The sequence below is a fragment of the Aspergillus steynii genome (assembly GCF_002849105.1).
Source record: "Aspergillus steynii IBT 23096 chromosome Unknown P170scaffold_2, whole genome shotgun sequence".
Classification (NCBI taxonomy): domain Eukaryota; kingdom Fungi; phylum Ascomycota; class Eurotiomycetes; order Eurotiales; family Aspergillaceae; genus Aspergillus; species Aspergillus steynii.
The window spans coordinates 896,936-917,426 of NW_020194399.1; the positions used below are offsets into that span (position 1 = coordinate 896,936).

At 53.5% G+C, this 20,491-nt stretch overlaps 6 protein-coding genes across 6 annotated transcripts; 2 read left to right on the forward strand and 4 right to left on the reverse strand.

The window, feature by feature from the left end:
* Positions 1-846: 846 nt before the first annotated feature.
* On the reverse strand, positions 847-2,624 carry fen1 (multifunctional nuclease RAD27). Its single transcript, XM_024852069.1, has 5 exons — positions 2,516-2,624; positions 2,363-2,448; positions 2,287-2,291; positions 1,671-2,232; positions 847-1,606 (listed from the first exon to the last, which is right to left on the reverse strand). Exons 1-5 carry the CDS (start codon positions 2,526-2,528, stop codon positions 1,085-1,087), a joined length of 1,188 nt encoding a protein of 395 aa, XP_024706990.1. The 5' UTR covers positions 2,529-2,624; the 3' UTR covers positions 847-1,084.
* Positions 2,625-2,816: 192 nt separating this feature from the next.
* P170DRAFT_453309 (uncharacterized protein) lies at positions 2,817-5,851 on the forward strand. The gene is made up of 4 exons (XM_024851355.1): positions 2,817-3,362; positions 3,441-4,281; positions 4,336-4,612; positions 4,683-5,851. Exons 1-4 carry the CDS (start codon positions 3,079-3,081, stop codon positions 5,504-5,506), a joined length of 2,226 nt encoding a protein of 741 aa, XP_024706991.1. The 5' UTR covers positions 2,817-3,078; the 3' UTR covers positions 5,507-5,851.
* Positions 5,852-6,099: 248 nt separating this feature from the next.
* On the forward strand, positions 6,100-10,046 carry P170DRAFT_453310 (putative glutaryl-CoA dehydrogenase). The gene is made up of 8 exons (XM_024851356.1): positions 6,100-6,449; positions 6,529-7,438; positions 7,506-7,615; positions 7,675-7,711; positions 9,033-9,078; positions 9,230-9,259; positions 9,393-9,576; positions 9,627-10,046. The coding sequence occupies exons 1-8, from the start codon at positions 6,242-6,244 to the stop codon at positions 9,764-9,766; spliced, it is 1,665 nt and encodes a 554-aa protein (XP_024706992.1). The 5' UTR covers positions 6,100-6,241; the 3' UTR covers positions 9,767-10,046.
* Positions 10,047-10,518: 472 nt separating this feature from the next.
* P170DRAFT_433563 (terpenoid synthase) lies at positions 10,519-12,186 on the reverse strand. Its single transcript, XM_024848522.1, has one exon. The coding sequence runs from the start codon at positions 11,743-11,745 to the stop codon at positions 10,762-10,764; it is 984 nt and encodes a 327-aa protein (XP_024706993.1). The 5' UTR covers positions 11,746-12,186; the 3' UTR covers positions 10,519-10,761.
* A 910-nt stretch (positions 12,187-13,096) lies between these two features.
* P170DRAFT_352932 (VOC family protein) lies at positions 13,097-14,907 on the reverse strand (the record flags this gene model as incomplete). Its single annotated transcript, XM_024843946.1, has 2 exons — positions 13,097-14,657; positions 14,732-14,907. 2 exons carry the CDS (start codon positions 14,905-14,907, stop codon positions 13,097-13,099), a joined length of 1,737 nt encoding a protein of 578 aa, XP_024706994.1.
* A 2,804-nt stretch (positions 14,908-17,711) lies between these two features.
* Positions 17,712-18,929, reverse strand: P170DRAFT_443844 (18S rRNA pseudouridine methyltransferase; the record flags this gene model as incomplete). The annotated part of the gene is made up of 3 exons (XM_024850589.1): positions 17,712-18,188; positions 18,256-18,518; positions 18,887-18,929. 3 exons carry the CDS (start codon positions 18,927-18,929, stop codon positions 17,712-17,714), a joined length of 783 nt encoding a protein of 260 aa, XP_024706995.1.
* Positions 18,930-20,491: the final 1,562 nt, after the last annotated feature.

The window sequence follows — 20,491 nt, forward strand, 5'->3', positions numbered from 1 at the left end:
TGCGAGGGAATTGCACGCTTGCTTGGTAGGTTCAGGAGAAGATATCGGTCGCTACTGGGGATTCTCCCGCAAACTGCTCCGATTCACGACATGTCGGTCCCAGGATCATATCCACCTTCATCACGGCCTCTCTCGTGCCGATGATTGGTGATCTGGCTCGCAGTCGCAACGGCTGATCTGTCCACCAAACCTGGGGTTATTGGGTCATTATCGATAGTAGAGGGTCTGGAGATTCCATCTGCCTTGTTTCCTGCAGCATTGAGGTGCAATGCTCTCAGGTTGGTCTGTGTGGGTTGGGGGTATCATCCTCTGCAATGACGGCATCCGACAGCCGAGATATATAGATCTAGACCCATCTCTTGTGATCTCTCAACGTAGAACCTCAACATTGTCTTTATCAAATTAAAACCAATACACTACATACAGAATCCACCGTAGAGTCATGAAATAGAATACTAGAGTACATTAATTGATTTGAATGTTGTACGCCCATCCTAGCGAGCCCTATCACCACCCCCGAGTAGGTAGCACAGTCGAACAGCAGAACCTCCGATGCACGCCACACTCAGGTCCCAGAACCGCCAGCACCGTCATGTCCAAACCCAGAAATAGAGACCCAAGAGGCCAGTCTCGCCCATGATGATTTGGCGTGCTCGCAGCCCCGAGGGACCCAGGATCACGGCCAATGGCTTTTGTGCCCAACACGCATCGTGCCCTGGCTCCGATTGACTTCCCACGGCAGATCCTGCACAACAGCCCCAACCAGACCAAAACATACCCAAAATCCGCCTTCCCCACAGTGTTTCACCCGGCGGGTTTTCTCGAAATAAAATCAAAATTAACGGAAAAATTATCTCATTCGTACAGCATATTCCTAGGTACAGGGACGGTTGGACGCTGGCATTCCAATAGGGAACCGCCACGCCTCGTCCGAACGCAAGTTGTTGTCAATTAATCCCGGTCTCCGCTCAACGCCTGTTTTGCTCCCAGTTGCCCGCTTTTGCTTTGATTTTGTTGATTTTCATTCGGCCCATAAATATTATTCTGATTCCTACGGAGTGATCCTCCTGGTTCGTCCTCGCGTCTACCCGGCACCGCGAGGTCTGGCCTTGGCCTCCTTCTTGGCCTTCGCCTCGTCCTTCTTGCGCTTCTTCTGCTCCTGCAGCTTCTCGTCGTGTTTGCGTTTCAGGTTGGCCTTCTCCGCGTCTGTCCGGGCCATGGGCTTGAAGAAGCCCTCCAGCCGGGACTGCTGGGCCGACTTTAGGTTCTTCTGCAGCCGAGCAGCCCCGTTGCGCACCCGGTCCTCGTTGAACCCCTTGTCCTTGACCAGGAAGTCGATGAGCCCCTCCACGTCGGGCGCATCCCACTTGAAGTCGCAGTCGGCGTGGCTGGCGTCCCGGACGTCGGGGTTGAGGAACAGCTCGCGCGCGTCCTGGTACGGCCAGTCCTCGGGAATGACGTATTTCTTCTTGGGGTCGTTCTCGATGGCCTCGACCACCTTCTCCAGGCTGCCGTGCTCCCGGATTAATTTCAACGCCGTGTTGGGTCCCACCTTGGGAATTGGCTCGAGGTAATCGCACCCCAGTAGGATACATAGATCGATAAACTGCGTCGCGTTAGTTGGGGTCTGCATCTCTCGCTGAACGGACGCCTCAAACGATATAGCTCACCTGGCTCCGATCCATACCGAGGCCTTCCAGCGCACGGTTCAAATGGATCTCCTGAATGGGCTCCTTCCGCTGCTCACTGAACGTAAGATGCCGTAAGAGAATCGGCGCCTCGAAGCAAAGTGTGTCCATATCCTCCGACGCGGCAGCATAGACCTTCCCGGCGCGGGCGAGAACCGCGCATTGCGCCTCAGCCTCCGTCGGCGCGTCAATATAGGGGATACCCATCAGCTTGATGAGCTTCTTGCATTCCGCGTTGTGCTCCCTCGTGACGCGCACGGTCCGTCGCGAAAACTTCTCGACATCCTCCGCCGTACCCGTCTCCTTGGCCTCTTCGTGCGCTTCCGTCGCCTCGCTTTTCCGCGCCGTACGCTTGGCCAGCTCGCCGGACTTCAGCTTCGGCGGAGCTCCGTCAAATACATATAGGGGCTTGATGCCGTTATCTACCATTCGCAGCGTGCGGTAGAACATGCCCATCAGATGCGACGTCGTCTCGCCCGTGTCGCTCATAAGCTGCTGGCCTTCGGATCGGACGGCGATCAGGAAACTGTAGATACTCATAGAACTGCATTGTTTGGGTTAGTGCTTGCGAGTTTTTCAATGCTCGGAGACAACGCACGCATCCTAGATTCAAGGGACATCTGTTAGTTGCTTCGGTTTGTTCAACAGCAGCATGACCAAGGGGGATAACGTACAATAGCGACCTTCCGACCGAAGTGATTCTTGATATCCCCCGATTTAATCGCATCGGGGGCGTTTTCTGAGATAACCGAGTATAATTCTGCCAGGGCGATTAGTATCGAAGCTCGCGTCAGGTGTCAATTGACTGGAAAGGGAGCTCGACTTACGTTTAATACCCATTGCAAAAGCTTTGACACTTGGAAAACTCGAGGAAAAAAGGAAGAAAAAACACAAGTTGAGAATGTCAAGTCCTTCTTTCGCCAGTCTTCACAAAACCTCCAGGTTGAAGCATGCAGCCTTCGAGGCAGCCGTCGGTCGCGACGACGCGACTTCGCGCCGGTCGTCATTAAACCCCGTCGGGACTAGCGCCGGCGGGTGGGTGCATCACGTGGCTCCCCCACTGCTCCGCGTCTCTTTCGCTCCGTCTTCGGGGAAACTGAGCGACCCGAGTTGATGGCATCGGCAGAAGTCCCCAAGACTCACCATGCCTAGGCGCTCTCGCTATGGACCACTGACTACCCTGGATGGCACTAGTGCCGCTTTCTTCCAATGCATCCTAAGTTATCTAAGCACTCCCGATCATCACCTCGCTCCCCGATTTGCTCGCAGTCTCCGAAACCCCTCCCCTCTCCAACTCTCCGTAACGGCCTTTCTTGTGGGCCAGAGGGGTAGGCCTTAGACCTTCTTTAATGTTGTATGCATTGGCTCGGGCAATGAATTTCTTTGCGTCATGAAACGAAGCCGTCCTCATTTTGACGCCAATGACGATGCGTCGTCCGTCTCGTCCCCTCAGGGCGCTTCGGCGCACCATCCTGCCATGAGAAATGATCCCCAGCAGAACGCCGGTCATATTCCCAAAATCAGTCGGAAAATCAAGGCCTGCTCGGAGTGTAAGCGGCATAAAGTGAAATGTGACATGAAAGCGGGCGAGTCGACCTGCCATCGCTGTCGGCGCATGGGTCTAGATTGCGTCGTCAACAAGAGTCTTCAGACCCTGTTAGATGACGAAGCGGAGTAATTTCTACCCTCCCGGTATTAAGATCAAATGTATGTGTCGGCCGGAATAAACTGACCGTGTTTGGATTTTCACAGGTGGAAAACCACGATAGAGCTTGCCATGGCCGACTTGTTAAGCAAAGCCGAATTACCAAACCTCGCATACTACCAAGCGGCGGGTCGCTCGACCGAGCCGCCGCCTAAGAAGAAGGATCGAAAAGAGTCGACCGTGTCTACGGAAGATACTGGGGTCGCGGTTGGACACGATCGGAGAACGAATTCGGTCGATATCACTGCTAGCACGGCGGCAGACGGACCCGACACGGCTCCCCAGTCCTTCCAGCAAGAGTCGCAGTTTGCCCTTGATCGGGAGGAAAATGGCGTCTCTTCGATAGTCAATGCGCCAATGGGGAGCTTATATGAGGTGACTCAATTGAGCGAGATCCAGGCGAATACCCCCAAGCGACAATACGCTTACGACAGGGCCCTTGTCACCGATTTCATCTCCCGAGGTCTGGTGGGCATACAAGAGGCGCAAGACCTTTTTTTCTATTTTGACCGGGTGCTCAACCGATATCTATGGGACGGCATGGCGCTCATACATAAAGATCTCACTTCTGTCCGCAACTCTTCCACCATGCTCACGGCCGCCATCCTAACCGTGACGTCCCTCCATATACATGGCAAAGAGAGAACCTTCGACATTTGCTATAACGAATTCGCCCGATTAGCGTCGGCATCTATGCTTGACCACCATACATTGGATGATTTACGTGCATTATGTATTGGGGCGTTTTGGCTGGCGGACATTAGTTGGAAGTTGTCCGGCCACTGCGTACGTATAGCCACGGAACTTGGTCTCCATCAGTCTTATAGGAAAGCCACGCAAGGCTCGCCAGAACATATAGAGCAGGCTCGGTTATGGTATCTTCTTTATGTAGGCATTGCTATCCCTGTTGTTCCTGGTCTGCTGCTAACCTGTCACCCTTAGACGTTGGAGCATCATTTCTCGATTGCCTATGGCCGCCCGCCGATTATCCACGAGGATCACAGTATTAAAAATCACAACGCATTTACTCTATCCCCCACATCGACACAGGCCGAGCTACGACTGCATAGTCAGGTCGATCTGTTCATTATTCTCACCAGGATATATCACGCTTTCGGTCCGGATGTCGACCTGGAGGTCCCGGAGAGCGAGTTTGACACCATTGATGAGTATGATGCCGATCTGGAAACCTGGAAATCTTCGTGGCTGCCTCGATTGTGTATGTATAACCAACACCTGTCATCTTTCCCCCTTCCCCCGTTTCCTTTCCTTTTCTAATGGGATTATAGCCGGGAGTCAATATGTTGGTGCGTATCCTTATAAAGCCGTCTACCTGCACTACCATTTTTCTCGCCTACAACTAAATTCCGTGGCTTTACGGACTTATCATTCCTCAATCTCGGCCCGCTCGATGTCTCCCGAGCGAAAGAAGCGCGCAAACCTGGCCATCGAGTCGGCCATCAAGACGCTGCTGGTCGTCCTGGACGAACCAGACATTCAGACCGCGCTGGTCGGTGTTCCATTGTATCTCCACAGTATGATCACATTCGCCGCTGTATTTTTGCTGAAAATCGCGGCAAAAGTCTGCTCAAACAGCATCCCCGGGAGCCAAGGCCAACAAAACTCCATCGCATCAGCCGGTCTACGCATCAACGTTGCTTATGTGCGTGCACTGGTCGGGCGAGTTGTCGAGCTGATGGTGTCCTGCAGTCGCAGGGCGAGTGACCGACATCTTAGCCACCACATAGCCCGGGGCTTGAGAAAAATGCTCACCGGACTGGAGGAATGGGAGAAGCGGAATGCGTGCACCCAGCAGTCAGCCGGACAGCGTCTGCATGAACATTCGTCGATGTTCAAACCTGTCATCATCCCGGGTGCCCAGCCGCTGGGTGAAGGGGACACCATCCTTGCTCATCCACCTCCGCTACTTGGGGTGGCTCCCTTGTCTGCAGAGCGCGGCAATGGCTTTGATCCCGAAGCCGCGCAACTCCAGGCGCAGGCCGGTCTCTCTGAAGGCTCTCTGGATCCTATGATGCCCGATCTGTGGGGATTCGACGAGGATTATTTTCCTACTGGGGTTTTTGACTTCTTGCAGTCCCAGATGCCTGCTTGATGCTACTATATATTGCACCAGCGTTCTGGTATTTATATATAAAGGATGAAGTCAGCATCATGGACTACGTATTGAAGTCCAGAATCTTCTGAAGTCTTGATCAGAAACTAGGAGCGCACAAGCATAATCTTGCCGGTCTGGCCTATGGAACCTCTCTACACTTACAACAATGCGACAAATGGTTCCATGCGCCGGACTGATTATTACACAGGCCATATACCCGTTGACGGGCCCGAGAGCGAAATCTGATGAACTGCAGATACCTGCACCTGCCATGCTACCATGGACACGCTCTTCGGGGCGTTGTAGATAGTTATATAGTACAATCATGATTATATGCTGAACATAAAGCCATTACTGCCAAATACATTAAGAAATAGGGATTCCAGGTGTAAATCCAGTAACAATGCATACAAACAATCTATGAAAACTGGACAATGTCTATAGTTCAGCGGCTATGTTGAATGCGCGTGGACAGTCTTCCGCGGGAGCCCAAGGCGGGCCGAGTGGCATTGCCGAGGTCGAGGCGGGCCTTCTTTGCCTGCGTTCTTCGGAAAATCGGCCAGTTCTCCCCGCAATAACTATCATCACGTTGTTGGTGACGCAGGTCGTCGACTTAAATATCGAGCTCCGTCGTCTTCTGGACAATTCAGCGCACGATTGAGATTCTGAAGATCTCCTATTTTATCAATTCTGTTTCTTTTTATCCCACCTTAATTCTCTGACAGTTGCGCAATGCATCCATCCATGCTCCGCATGGCCTCGCGCCACCTTCAATCGGCAACCCGCCGCTGCCAGACTCCTGCGTCGGTCCGGGGGTTTGCGACGGCGTTCAATTGGGAAGATCCGCTGGCGGCATCGGAACTGTACACGGCGGAGGAATTGGCCATCCAGGACACGGCCAGACAATACTGCCAGGAACGCCTGCTCCCTCGAGTCCTCGGTGCGCACCTTTCTACCGCCCATTTCACCGTGCTATAGTCTAGAGGAACAAAACGCTAACCTGCTCCCGTCTGGTTCAGATGCCTACCGCCACGAAAACTACGACCGCAAGATCTTGGAGGAGATGGGAGAGTTGGGTCTTCTGGGTGCCAGCATCGACGGATATGGCTGCGCAGGGGCAAGCACCGTCGCCTCCGGGTTGATCACCAAGGAGGTCGAGCGCGTCGATTCCGGGTATCGATCTGGCATGTCGGTGCAGAGCTCGTTGGCGATGACGGCCATCCATGATTTCGGAACACAGGAGCTCAAGGACCGACTGCTCCCGGGCCTGGCCAAGGGCAAGCTCGCAGGCTGCTTCGGCCTGACCGAACCCAACCACGGCTCGGATCCTGGATCCATGGAGACGGTTGCTCGCGAGCATCCGACAAAGAAGGGCTACTATCTCCTGTCGGGCTCCAAGACCTGGATCACCAACTCCCCCATCTCCGACGTCCTGATCGTGTGGGCCAAGCTGGACGGCAAGATCCGCGGCTTCGTGGTGGAACGTGACCAGTGCCCCCCGGGTACCCTGGAGACCCCCGCCATTAAGAACAAGACCGGCCTGCGGGCATCCATCACGGGCATGATCCAGTTGGACGACTGTCCCGTGCCGGTGGAGAACATGTTCCCCGAGGTGCAGGGGCTGACGGGACCGTTCACCTGTCTCAACAGCGCGCGGTTGGGCATTGCCTTTGGGGCCATGGGCGCCCTCGAGGACTGTCTCAGCCGGGCGCGCACCTACGCCCTCGAGCGGAAGCAGTTCAAGGGCAACCCGCTGGCCAAGTACCAGCTGATCCAGAAGAAGCTGGCGGACGCGGCCACGGACGCGGCGTACGGAACCCTGGCCGCCACGCAGGTCGCCCGGCTCAAGGACGAGGGCAAGTCCACGCCGGAGATGATCTCGATGGTCAAGCGACAGAACTGCGATCGGGCGCTAACGAATTCCCGCATGTACGTGGCTGACTGGCTGTTCCCCTTCTCATTTTGCTTTCCCCGCTAATCGTCATCTGTCGAATAGACTGCAGGAGGTGTTTGGCGGTAATGCAACCGCCGACGAGTACGGAATTGCGAGACATTCGGCGAATTTGTTTGTCGTGCAAACGTACGAGGGGCAGAGTGATATTCACGGTGAGTACTTCCCTTTCTCCGTCGCATCCATGTCTAGTCGAGGGCTGATGATTGGACAGCATTGATCCTGGGACGCGCCATTACGGGGGTGCAGGCGTTTGTCTAAATATAACACATTAGACATTGTAAATAGTATTCCATCCTACGATCAAGAGGAAATCCATCCATATCCTCAGTCTACTATGTAGTATAGGAGAGCCTTCGAGAAAGCCCACGTGACCGACTGCGCCACGTGGGCCGGTGAATTGTCTGTCGTACGGTAAGGCGATTACCGGGAGAACGGTACCGTATGGGCCATCGGGCACGGCAACCAGCACTTTCCACTCAACACAGACGGTACTTCGAGTGTACTCCGTAGGAGAGCCCACCCGAACCGATGACGATGACGATGATGATCCGGGCTCAATCCCGAACTGGCGCTGGACAGGGACTAGAGATCTTAGCCGTCGCCACAACGAATTAATATTAATCATGGAATGGGAAAGTTTGGTCGGTCTTGACGGGCCTTTTTTTTTTTTTTTTTTTTTTTTTTTTTCTCTTCCACATTCACTTTTCTCCTTCGATCGCTTCTCCATTGTTCTCCAAAAGGTACCGCGAAAAAAAAAATTGGTTGGATCTGACCAGTCATTTTGCCCGATTGTGATCAGAATGTGGCGACGCCGCTTTCTGATGTGTTGACTGGACTGCATATCTGTATGAGAGAAATATTTGACCAGTACTCCGGAGACTACACCGTCTGAACGGGTAGGAAGTATACATAGTTGTAAAAGAAAGAGTATTACTCTGGAGTAGGGAGTACATGTCAGGCGTTGTCCAGGTACGAAGTTGTGGTGTGGCGCAGTACAATACGGTCACGGGCGCAAAAATACGGTACGGCGTGACTGGCGCCTTCTGTCGCTCTCGCTCGCTTTCTCTTTTTTCAGCCCAAATTCCTTCCCCTCTTTCTTTCTCTTCGCCTCCCACGTAATCATCCACGGTGAGTCTTTCCCCTGCCTCCCTTTCTGCCTCCTGTCCCCCTTCTTTTCTTGCCCGTATTGCTGCCTTTGGCTTTCGCTTTTGCATTCTCTTCTCGTTCGTTTCACTCTCCCCATCCTCTCGACCTGTCCGACTAACGAGGGGTTGTGCTGTGCAGATTTCCACCTTCAGATTCGATACCCGCTCTTTTCCCCCCTCCTCTGTCTCAACCGAGTGGAAGACTCCTCTCTCACATCACACCCTGCAAAATGGCTCTCAAGAGAATCAACAAGGAACTCGCTGATCTAGGCCGGTAAGTGTGCCAACGCAAAAGGGGCGCAGGGTGCCGGTCCTCACCGTCTGGCGGTATCACCCCGCCACGACCGCGGGGCCTCATGGCGCCCTCCCCTGTTCGCCCGGTCGGTCTTGCATGTATACAAAGAAACTAACTTTTTCTTCGCAGTGATCCCCCCTCCTCCTGCTCTGCTGGCCCCGCAGGAGAGGATCTGGTACGAATCCCCTCTGTCCTGTTGTATTGCGGCCCTGGTCTGGTTCCCTCGTGCCGCTTGCGGCCGGGCGTCCCAGTTCAAAGGCCGTTTCGATATCCTCGATCGCAACCGTCCCGCAAACTCCAGTGCTAACATATGCTCCTCGTTTTAGTTTCACTGGCAAGCGACGATAATGGGTCCTGTGAGTATTCACCCTCTCTCATAGCCGCTGTCGGGGTGGGGTTGTCTGCTAGACGCCGGATCCCTGCGCCCGGCGCCCGGGCTAAAAATAAAGATGTTTCTATTGGGACCTTGTACTGACGCACACATTTCAGGGTGACTCCCCATACTCCGGAGGTGTCTTCTTCCTCTCGATCCACTTCCCTACCGACTACCCGTTCAAGCCCCCCAAGGTCAACTTCACCACTCGCATCTACCACCCCAATATCAACTCGAACGGCAGCATCTGCCTGGATATCCTCCGAGACCAATGGAGCCCTGCTCTCACGATCTCTAAAGGTTCGCATTTCGATCTGCCATATATTCGCATGCCAAACTAACGTCCCCAGTGTTGCTGTCGATCTGCTCGATGCTTACAGACCCCAACCCGGATGACCCGTTGGTGCCCGAGATCGCGCACGTCTACAAGACCGACCGTCCTCGGTACGAGGCGACCGCCCGCGAATGGACCCGCAAATACGCTATTTGATCTTCGCTTTCAACCTTCCACGGCCACCCCTCGATCTTCCCAATCGCTTCTGCGTCTTCTTTCGTTCGCCGTTAGATCAGATCCGAAGCCTGGCGTACCGTGATCGTAGATCCGTTGCTATTTCGTGTTTTCACCATGAACCTATTTGCGCGTTGTCTTGAAATTTAACTACCTTTTTTCTTTCCGGTGCCCTTTTCTTTTTGTTCTCCTATCGGCAGGAGATGTCATATCCAACGATCATTATGACCAACATGCATTGATGGCATTTTCTTACTTTTTTCTTTCCACGACGGAGTCGGACAAATTACGTGATGAATACACAAGCCCAAGGATGGCGTTTTCTCTTTGGGTGGGGGTTTGGACGGAGGCATGAAGGACGTGGTGCGGTCGTTGAGGCTTGCCGGAGGGGATGCGGGAGATTTGGGGATGGAGGAATTGGTGTTTGTATCAGATAGCACTGTGGGCAAGACCGAATCAACAGTTGACCGGTGATTTGACTCGTAGATATCAAGTCGAACTGCGGAGGACAGTGTACTTTGACTCTGCACGTGCCCTTCCCATCCACCCCGTTCCTTCCCTGTCGAACTCTGCATTCTCAACTTCGACTTCAGCCCAACCCGCATCATTCTCTTTTCTCAGGCAGCCATGCACCCTATCCTTGACGATATTGGCGTGGTCATCTCCTGGGATATTGATCATGAGGACCTGATTGCTGCGGGACATCTTCAGGTGAGATCATCCTCTAGGCACTACAGAATGGATGGTGAACAAGCTACAACCCCCCTAGTGAATATGAGGGATTTTCTCGGTGATTGACCATCATCGTTTACCATGGCAATACGCTCTCTAAAGCTGTATATGACATCTTATGCATACTCATGATCATCACGCTGTTGTCATACCCTTTCAGGGTAACCCTCAATTCAACTAATCCATCATAGACACATACTTATTGAAACCAATCAACTGACGGGTTCCAGCCGACAAAAACGTCTTCAATGCGCCACGGCTGCTCGGTTCTTCTGGGTGTCCAAAATACGTCCATCGACACTCGGGACGTGCAGATCCAGCTCGAAAAGTCGGTACCGAGCCTGGCTGATATGACTGGCGATCCATCCCCAGACGGCCTGGATCGTAGTATCAAGCATAACCGGGTGATCCGCGAGAACGGCCCGGATATTCTTCAGGCTCTCGGCCGCCTCCTTCGAGGTGCGTTTCAGGGACTCCGACACATGGATCCCCTGTACCATGGCCACATTCGATAAATAGTTCACCTCGCTCGACAGGATCGACTCCTTGTAAAACGAAAAGATATCATTCACAAAGCTGATGATGTCGCACAGATCCGGCAGGATCAAGATATACAGCGCAAGACACTCATTCTCCGGGTACATCTTCTCCGGAAACATGAAGTGCGCGAACGGCTCCGCTACACCGGTCTTCTGGCGCAGGTAGTACGGAAACTTGACCGCCGCGCTGGGCGGCTGCATTTCCTTATAGCGAGTCTCGATCAAGCGTCCGGTGATGAACTCGATCATGGACTTGAAGATCATGGTGCGAGAGAAGGGACCAAAGTGCGAGCCCAGATCGTTCAGGAAGGCGAAAAGAGACTGCAGGAAGGGCGACTGCTGCGACTTCTCTTCAAAGAGGGTGCCCTCGAAGCTGGCCAGCTCTGCATCCAGGGCTTCGTCGCTGTCGTCGATCACGAACATGTACGTGCAGAAGATCCCGTACGCAATGTTGATCTCGCTGTCGACGTACGGATAGACCATGCGCATCATCTCCGCGGATCGCGCGGCCTTGCGGGTTGCCTTGTTGATCAGCACCGGGTCCCAGGGCTGGGCTTCGAAATGCGAAATCACCATCTTGTCGATGGAGAGGTCGGGGTTTGGCTGGGGCATCGAGAACTGGATCTCATCGAGGAAGGCAGAGAGATGCTCTGCGTATTCCTCGGGCGAAAGCGAGGGCAGGGGGACCATCTTGTCTTTCTGATGGTGAAATATACAAGCCTGGCAGTTTGAGAATGGCAGAATGCAGCGTCGAGAAGCTCTCCTTTATACACGGCCAGACAGTTAAACCCTGTCTCTCCACAGCCTAATTCTGCATCCTACGTGACACGGGTGAAATGCACACCACTCAGAGAAGCAGCATTCACCACGTAATCGAAGTTAATCGTTGAGACGGGAGAGTTTTAGTGGAGTTGGACAAATACCATCAGACATGCATGACCTGATTCTAAGACAACATTGCCGGTATTTCTAGAGCTAAGGTCAAGACCTAGCATAAGGTTACGGTTCAAGCCATACCTCTCTCTACTAGGCCCAAAGCAGCAAGGCCCTTGTGCTGGTACTGAGAGATGTCATGATCGCACTGGGTTAGGGACGTGGGTGATAGACTTGTTTGGTTGGATAGTTTCGCGCAGTCAATGATGATTTATCATACTCTGAGTCTGTTTATAGTTTCCTTACGGTTGGTACATAGTTTATGTTTGTATTTAATCATTTTAACTTCTTTGGTAACTATTAACCCAGAGTGAATGGGCCATGGCGTTCACATGAGGACCCCCCCCTGCTTGGATGTCAGTCAGACAAATTCCTAAAAGGGTATCCTACGTCGAAATGGCCGTAGAGATGACAACATAGATAGGTAGGTAGGTAGGTAGGTATCTGTGTATGTCTCATGTAGGAACGTAGGACGAGGCACTTGTTTGTTTATAGTTGATATATTTCCTTACTGGGGTGGTAATGCATCATCTTAAGAATGTGGTTGGAGACAGTCTCGGTTGTATCACGTTGGAGTCGGATTCACCTGCCTAATGCGTCGTCGGCTTACTTGCCTAGTAAGTTCTGTTGTCTCCATGGGCTACTGATAGGTGGTCATCGGAGCAAGAACACGGATTTAGACCCCCTAACCTGCCCCAATCAGGCATAGGGATCTAGTGCTTTGGATGATTGAGCGATACTAGTGAAGTTATAGAATAGAATAGAATAGTAGGGATGACAATGACATAGACTGGAATCCAAAGGCTTGATTCATTGATAGGCAAAAATTAAAAGAGGAAATAAACCACTCTCTATGCGAAACAAAAACAAGATACCATAATATTATATTGCCAACAAAACCAACAAAAAAGTCAAAAAAAATCCAGAATTCCCATAACGCCCCAATGCCCCTAAATGCGGAGGAACATGCTACATGTAAATTCGTTGGACTGTTGTGTGTGTGTCTCGGTGCTGGTGACCGTAGTTGAAGGTAGTATGCAATGATGAAGGTGTGACAGTGACAGCTGTAGATCGAACAATTTGAAGGAGAAGAAGGAAAGACCCTTTTCTAGGCAACCTGGCTCCCCCGACGGCTGGGACTGATCTTCGACCCGGCCTTGGAGCCACCCGCTATGCTGCCCCCACCGGCCTTGATGGTGCGCTGCGAAGCCTTGGAGGCTTGGCTGGGGGCGTGGCTGGAGACCTGGCTGACGCTGTCGCTGGGGCGGACGGGCTCGTCGAACTTGCTGGAGTGCTTGGAGGAGACGCGGGAGGCCGGCTTGGAGGCGTGGGACCGGTGGGAGTGGTGGGAGTAGGAGGAGCGGCGCTCGGAGTTGTCCACCTGGCTGATGGAGTCATCGGGGGTGACTTGGGTGTTCACGTCGCAGCCGTCGATGACGCTCTCGGGAAGGGGGACGTCGCGGGCTGTCACTTTGGATTTGGTGCCGCTGCGGTAGGACGCGACGGAGCCCTCGGGGGCGTGGCGGGCGCTGCGGACGGAGGAGGCGGCGCTGCCGGAGTGGGATCGCGTCATGGAATGGCGAGAGGAGTGGTGCGAGGACTGGTGGGAGCTGTGGTGGGAAGAGTGGTGGTCCTGGTAGTTGGCCTTGGAGGGCTTGATGGTGGACGACGAGTACACGCTGCCGTTGTCCATCGCCCGCGAGCGATCGGGGAAGCTGCTGATGAACGTGCTGGCGTAGCCTCGCGAGTCGAGAGGCGGGGGATACTCGATTGCCCGCAGAGGCACCTCCCGTGAGGCAGAGCTGTAGACGCTTCCTTCCGAGGCGCGACGGCCGTTATCGTCCATGTAGACGCTGCCGCCACCCCGGGGGACGTATTCCGTGCCCTCGTAGATGGTGCTGGCACGGGGGTTCTTCGAGGTGACGCTGCGGGTCAGCGAAGGGCGCATCTCGGACTGAGAGTAGGTGCTTCTTGGGGGAGGCGCCTCGAGGGCCCGGAAGGCCTGCGGTTCGTGCGTCTGCGACGAGGCCTGCGAAGGGGCGATGAGCTGGGCGATGTCGCGCGGCGAATACTGAGGCGGCGGCGAGGTCTCGGACGACGACTCGGAGTCGCCCTTGGCCATGGCATATGCGAGTGCTGCACCGGCAGCAGCTCCGATCAGGGTGCCGACGATGGTCTTCGCGGCCTTGCCGTCATCGGTCTTCTGGGTCGTGTGGTGAACAACGTACGTCGGCGACGGAGCCTGCTGGATCTCTCGCGGAGAAACGGAGGGCGCGCCTCTTTCGGAGGGGGCAGATCGTTCTCGGTCAACGGCACTCATTCCTCTGGAGACATGAGACCGGGCTTCGGATCTCGGCGGCGCAACGCTTTCCGGCTTGACCGAGCTGACCTTGCTGGTGGCCTTGGAGACAACGGATCCGTTTTCGAGCAAAGCCAGAGCCGGTCTGCTGACTTCCGAGCGGGCGGACGAAGTGCTGGGTCGGAAGACGGCTTCGATGCTGTTGCCGTCGACGTCGACGATAGCTGCGCTGTAGTAACCCGACTCCGAATCCCGGGTCTTGGGCTCGCCGTGGATCTTTCCGCCAGCCTTCAGCGCGGAGATGAAGAACGCGCCCACTGCATCCTTGGAAGGGGCAGGGAACGCAACATGTGCGGCACCAGCTGGGACTCTGTATGTGGAGGTTAGTTCCCTGTCATCTGAAACAAACAATCCCCATGGGGAGGATAGTTAGGGATTACCTACCCAGGTTTTTGTTCGGTTATCCAGAAGTCGGCCGGCTCACCGGCATTCTGGCCAAAGCCAATGTAGTCGTCATGACGGCCAATGAACTGATAGCCCAGGGGTTGTAGGCAGGAGAGGAAGAATGACGTCGAGGTGGGGAGGTGCGAGACCGTCAGGGTCAGATGAGAGACAGGCATGTCTGTATGATGTGCAAGTTGACTCGCTGAGTACAGCGAGTCTTTGACAAAGTAGCAAGACCAGGACTGAGGACGTGGTACGACTGGAAATGCAAACTGTAACCTGTTCAACCAGTGTTCACAGGCAAGAGCACGACTTGGAAGGTTGATGACAAGTGTGATTGAAGGGAAGAAGAATAAGAAGGAAGAGGTGTGGGAGAGGGTTTATAGAAACACACGAATGATAGAGTGACAGCAGTTTGATTGTTTGATCAGAAGAGAAGATGAGAGAAAACAGGAGGGAAGATATATACTTGATATTTCCAGACCAAGCTCCCAAAAGGGGGTTAACTATTCTTCCCAAGAATGCCCAACTTTGCATCCAATCACAAGTTGTCAGACGCTAACCAAATAATTCTAATTCTAATAAAAAAAGGGTTTATGCCGGAGGAAGCAATCTGCTCCAATGATGTAGAGTACGGCTTAGCACCGCAGGTATGATTGCATAGACCCGCGAAGCGTCCGAATGGCTACCCAGTCTCCATGAGGCAGTCTAGTGACCGAACCCGGGCTCTGCAGGCTTCGACCGGAAGGGAAGTGTTCCTACCCATCGGTGAAGCCAGGGGAAAGGAGGAGAGAGAGAAAGCTCGTCCCTAGTCTCTAGTTCCTAACCGCCAGGTCATCGTGGGGGAGGCCCGACGGACGGTCCTGTAGGTGGCCCTGTCTACATCGGATGGGGCGCCTATCAGAAAACGGTGGATCCTGCACCAGAGGAGCCAAGCGCAAACCGCATCATGTCAGAAGTCGAAAGAGGTGAGGCGACCAAACCCAAGTCAAAGTGGAAGATGGGGATTGGCAGCGGTGGAGACCGGATGGACAAAGCGAAAAAAGCGAAGGAAAAGTTGAAACTCCCTACGGAGTATGTAGTGGAATCCGCGGTCAGCAGAATGATAATATTATTAGAAATCGTCCACTTTAGTTGAATTTTAGTCAATTCTTTTTTTTTCAATTTTTATTCAATCTTCGCAAAGACCACCGTGATCCGGGTTGGGCCTAGGGGGTGGAAGCCAATGCTCTCTTCCTATTTGCAGGCTGGTCACCAAAGTCACCAATGACGGCGGGACAACGAAGGGGCAGATGGCGATGTCAAGTGCACCATCTTGGGAGCCACTGAGGGGCAGCTTGTGGCTTTCCTTCCCTTTCGCTGGCTGCACCACTGGCTGATGGTACGTTTCACTGCTAGTTTGGGCACTGCTGCTGTTGCTAGTCGCCGAGTAGTGCTATCTGACCGCCAACCGACATCCACTCCGTTTCTGCGTCGTGGATCAAACGCCAGGCGGGCTGAACGAATGAGAAACCGGGACGGAAGAAGTCATTCGTTTCGCGGAATAATGTCGCAGAAAGAAGGCGAAAAAGAAGGTGCATGGTTCTCTGTCCTTGCTTCGTTGGAGAAGACAATAATGGGCCCATGTTGATCCCATTCGAACATGTCCTCTGAGCATTATCTAGCACTATCAAGATCATTATCATATCATCGTGCTCCTTACCCCGGGGCTTTTCCCTAGTGATTCGATTAGATTAATTTTACCTTGTCAGTGACCGAAACTTCCATCACCGAATCTTGATCCAGTTGACCAACGGCACAAAGTGAAGCGGGAGATCCACCCTGGGAGAGGGCCTGGGATATCTGCATGCCACGTTGAATAGGGGGGCCTCCATCCCCAGCCACCGGAACCACCCGATCGAAGGACGATGGATTTCTCCATGTTCACGGACGGGATGAATTCAGGATTGGATGAGTTGGGAATCCACCCGGACGAGAGGCCATTTGTGAGTCAGAAAAAGCGAAGGGGGGTGAGAAAAAAGGGGGAATCGGAGGATGTTGGGAATGAGAGAAGATGATGGAAGAGCGCGCCGTGAAGATCGCCTGAATGACTGAATTGAATGCCTTGCGGGCAGCCTCAGGCAGCGGCCCCTCTTCCCCTCATGAAATCATTCCGGCTCTTTCTCTTCTCTCCCTACGGAGTGTTCTCTTCCTACTCCCTTACTGCAAATGGAGTACACACCAAGTATTTTTGGGTTTACGCCTGTTTTTGCTAGTCTACTGCACCGGGGAGTGGCAATGATATCATCCAAACGGCAGCTATGCATGTGGTTTCGAGGACTACCAGCCCCCCTCTTTCATTGCTCTCGGATTTCTTTCAAGATATTGATGTATACCTATATACCTCTCTATTGGAATATTTCGACATGGTCTCATGATCAGCATGCGCGCAAGGTATGAACAAACAGGCCTGATAGCTGTACAGCACCCCTGCCCCTGCTGAGGATCGAACGAGACGGGGATCATGGAAGAAAGCAGAACCTTGGCTGGAGAGTTGGACCTGGCAGATACTTTTTGTATTCAACAAAGGGCAAAGGGAGCTTAGACCGCCGCCATTCTGCGTGGGGTCAAGCATCGACCTGTTGCCTGCCAGATGCTGAAATGTCCAAATTCACCAACAAAAGCCTGGATTTGGGGACGGTGGGCTCGAGGCGCCGCGAAGCTCTCAAGGTCACCAAATCGCACAAGGAACGAGAAACGCAAGAAAGAAACTAAGGCTCCGAAATGCATAGGAGATTTGTAGGCAGCGTGTTCCCCCCTCCACCCTCCCGGAGGGCGAGAGACAAGTAAAAAGTGGCACACAAACGACGCCTGGGTCGACGTCCTTCCCCCCCGTCTTTGTGGCGCTCTCCATCGGATGAATCATTGCAAGGAAAAGTCGTTACCTCGTCACACTTAGGTTGCGTCTCTCGAGTAAGATGGAACCGATAGCGCCCGCAGATCAGACGATGTCCCACACTTCCTCGGCGGCGTGGCAGAACTTGCTACAGGCCACACTGGCACTCAGACTATAGTTACTGATACTGATGGTGTCGTCCTTGAAGGTGTCGGCGAAGTCATCGTGTCCCTTGGCCATGGCTCCGACGAAGATACAGACGCTCTCCTTGGGACCCAGCGATTCGATATAGTCCCGGGTGCGCACCACGGGGGCTTCGTAACTGAGGGTGACCTTGCGGCAGTTGGGAGGCAGGTGGTCGGTGATGGGGTTCTTGATCACCTTGAGCAGCTTCTCTTGCGAGTTGGTGGAGCGGATCGAGAGACGGTGCAGCAGCTGGACCATCAAGCCGGCAAACCGCTTGAAAGTACGGGGAATGCGAACGCTAGGGTTCACTTCGATCAGGACACCCTTGGCGGTGTGGATGTAGATCTGAAGTTTACCGGCCTTGTTGACGGGCGAGTCCAGAAGGGTGAGAAGACACTATCGGCAGTGATTAGCATTCGGACAAGGACCCTAGGCCGGAACCTGGAGGGGGGAAGGACGGTACCTGATGGGTAATATCCGGTCGAGCCTCACTGATGTCTCTGTTCATCTTGCGCATCACACCGATATGCTCGTCGCTGTTGAGCAAGGAGTATTTTTCATCACGGTTGGTGCCGCTGCGTCCGCCATGAGAGGCACGGAAGGTTTCCAAGCTTGCATGAGACAGAACGACGATCAACCGCTGGGTCTCTTTATCGTGGGCGGAGATGGGGACATGCTGCTCGGCGACCAGCTGAGGCAGCTCGGGAGGAGGGCAAGACTGGGTCCCTGCGAGTCGAGTTTCGTTAGCATCCATGGAATATTTCGACGATCGAATCTGATCCAGCTCGATGTAATTGCACGGCAAAGCAACAGATCAACGAATTTTTTTTTGACGATCGCGAAAGGGATCCAGGGCGAGAGAGGAATGGATTTGATTGATGGAAAGGCGGGGAGAGGGAGAAGGGATCAGGTCCAGCCCGCCGGATGTGGCACAAGCGGATTGTTCCTTGGGACAGGCGCATGCAATCGATGCGAAGTCGAGGTGACGAACTGGAGAAGGCGCAATGTAGGGATGGGAAGGGGACACAGCAAGGCCCAATGTGATAGATAGAACCCTTTGGCTGCCAATCATTGGATAGAGTCGGGTTACTTACTGGCACGCTTTCTCTTGCCTGCGACTTGAACAGAATCCGACATATTGAACTGACAAGGACCAATTGAAGATCTATAAGAAAGGATTGTATATACGACCGGGAGAAGGCGACGAGAAGAAGCGAAGGCGAGACGGAGGACCGAGAGAGCGACAAACGGTAATAAAGGAAGTCCGGAGAGGCGCAGAGCAAGAAGGAAGCGGCTGCAGGATAAGCTGACAGCCGCAGGATGAGGGGATTTCCGGTGGGGATGTTTCTGCGTCGTCGGTCGTCTTTAAACCCCGGCAACTTGGGTTGGTCTGATTTGAATATCCCTCTCTTTCGATCGGGTTCTTGCACTCAATCCCAGTTCTGAGCAGGGGAGAGAGAAACGACGGGAGAACAATTTGAAGGTTGAGTTGGAGTCGCGCAGAAAACGGCAAGGAGGAAGAAAAAAAAAAAAAAAAAAAAAAAAAAAAAGATCGCCGAGCGACTTTTTCCGCCCGCCAGAAATCAATGAAATCAATCAATCCTTTCTCTCGCTCAATAAAAAGTCTCCGATCGGCGGAAACTTCTTCTACTTAACTCCGTGTGCCCCTTCTGGTGTTTGGACTCTGCCTCCGCTTCCCCTCTTCTGCCTTTCTTCCATCTCTTGCATCTGCATCTGGCGACTCCGGACTGCGCATCGCTCGCGTTCCTTTCACACCCTCCCGTCCCTTCCTGCATTAACGACCTCACTAGGCTGCTTCCACGGACTGCGATGATTGATAGACCCAGGTCCGACCGTTCACTTCCCCGATGGATTTCCTGTTTTCGTCTTGTCTCACCACCACTCCGATGGAGTCGTGGCTTTCCCTTTCCGGTGATCTGAGACTCCTCCGCAAATGTCCACTCCGTACAACACTTCCGCCTTTCCCCTCTGAAACCATGGTAGACACGGAGTAATTCATCTCGTATTCCACGCCCGGAGCCCAAAAAAATCCGTTGTCACTCCTCCGGACCAAAGCCTTCTGAAGAAAGTATGAGGAAACTCGTGGGGCTAGACATCGAACAAAACTCCCAACGGCGTTTGAAAGAGACGAGCGGGGGAATAAGAACTCAAATGCTCGGGTTCCTTTGGGTCGACCGATGCACGCCTTCGTATTGATCCATCCTTACTTGCAGTTGGCGATCGGGATATATCCCGTGGTTTTCCTACCGGCAGCGAACGAAACCCTAACGTGCAGGAACAACTGACCAGCTGCGTATCTAGCCTGGCTTGGGAGGGAGTTGGTGGCGGGGAGAGTAGATTCTGTAGGCCCTGGGGTCGGGTTGCTTCACGACAGGGAAGGTCTTTTGCGAGATCCTGAACCAGCTGGACGAGTAGCTTCTACGAATGTCTTGAAGGTCAGCGCAAGGGATGCGGAGCCGAGGACCGTCCCGCACATGTCAGTCGAGATAACAACTATACAGGGCCTCATCCCTTGCCGAATGGCTGGCTGGCAATGAGGAGGATAGCCTATGGGCTGCAGCCAGCCACTCGCTCGCTGGTTGGGCATGCCAATGAATTGGCTGGCGCCGGACGAGTCTAAAAGACACGTCTGATGGAGAGGGATTATAAGCTTTGGTTCTACTGGAACAAAATGCATA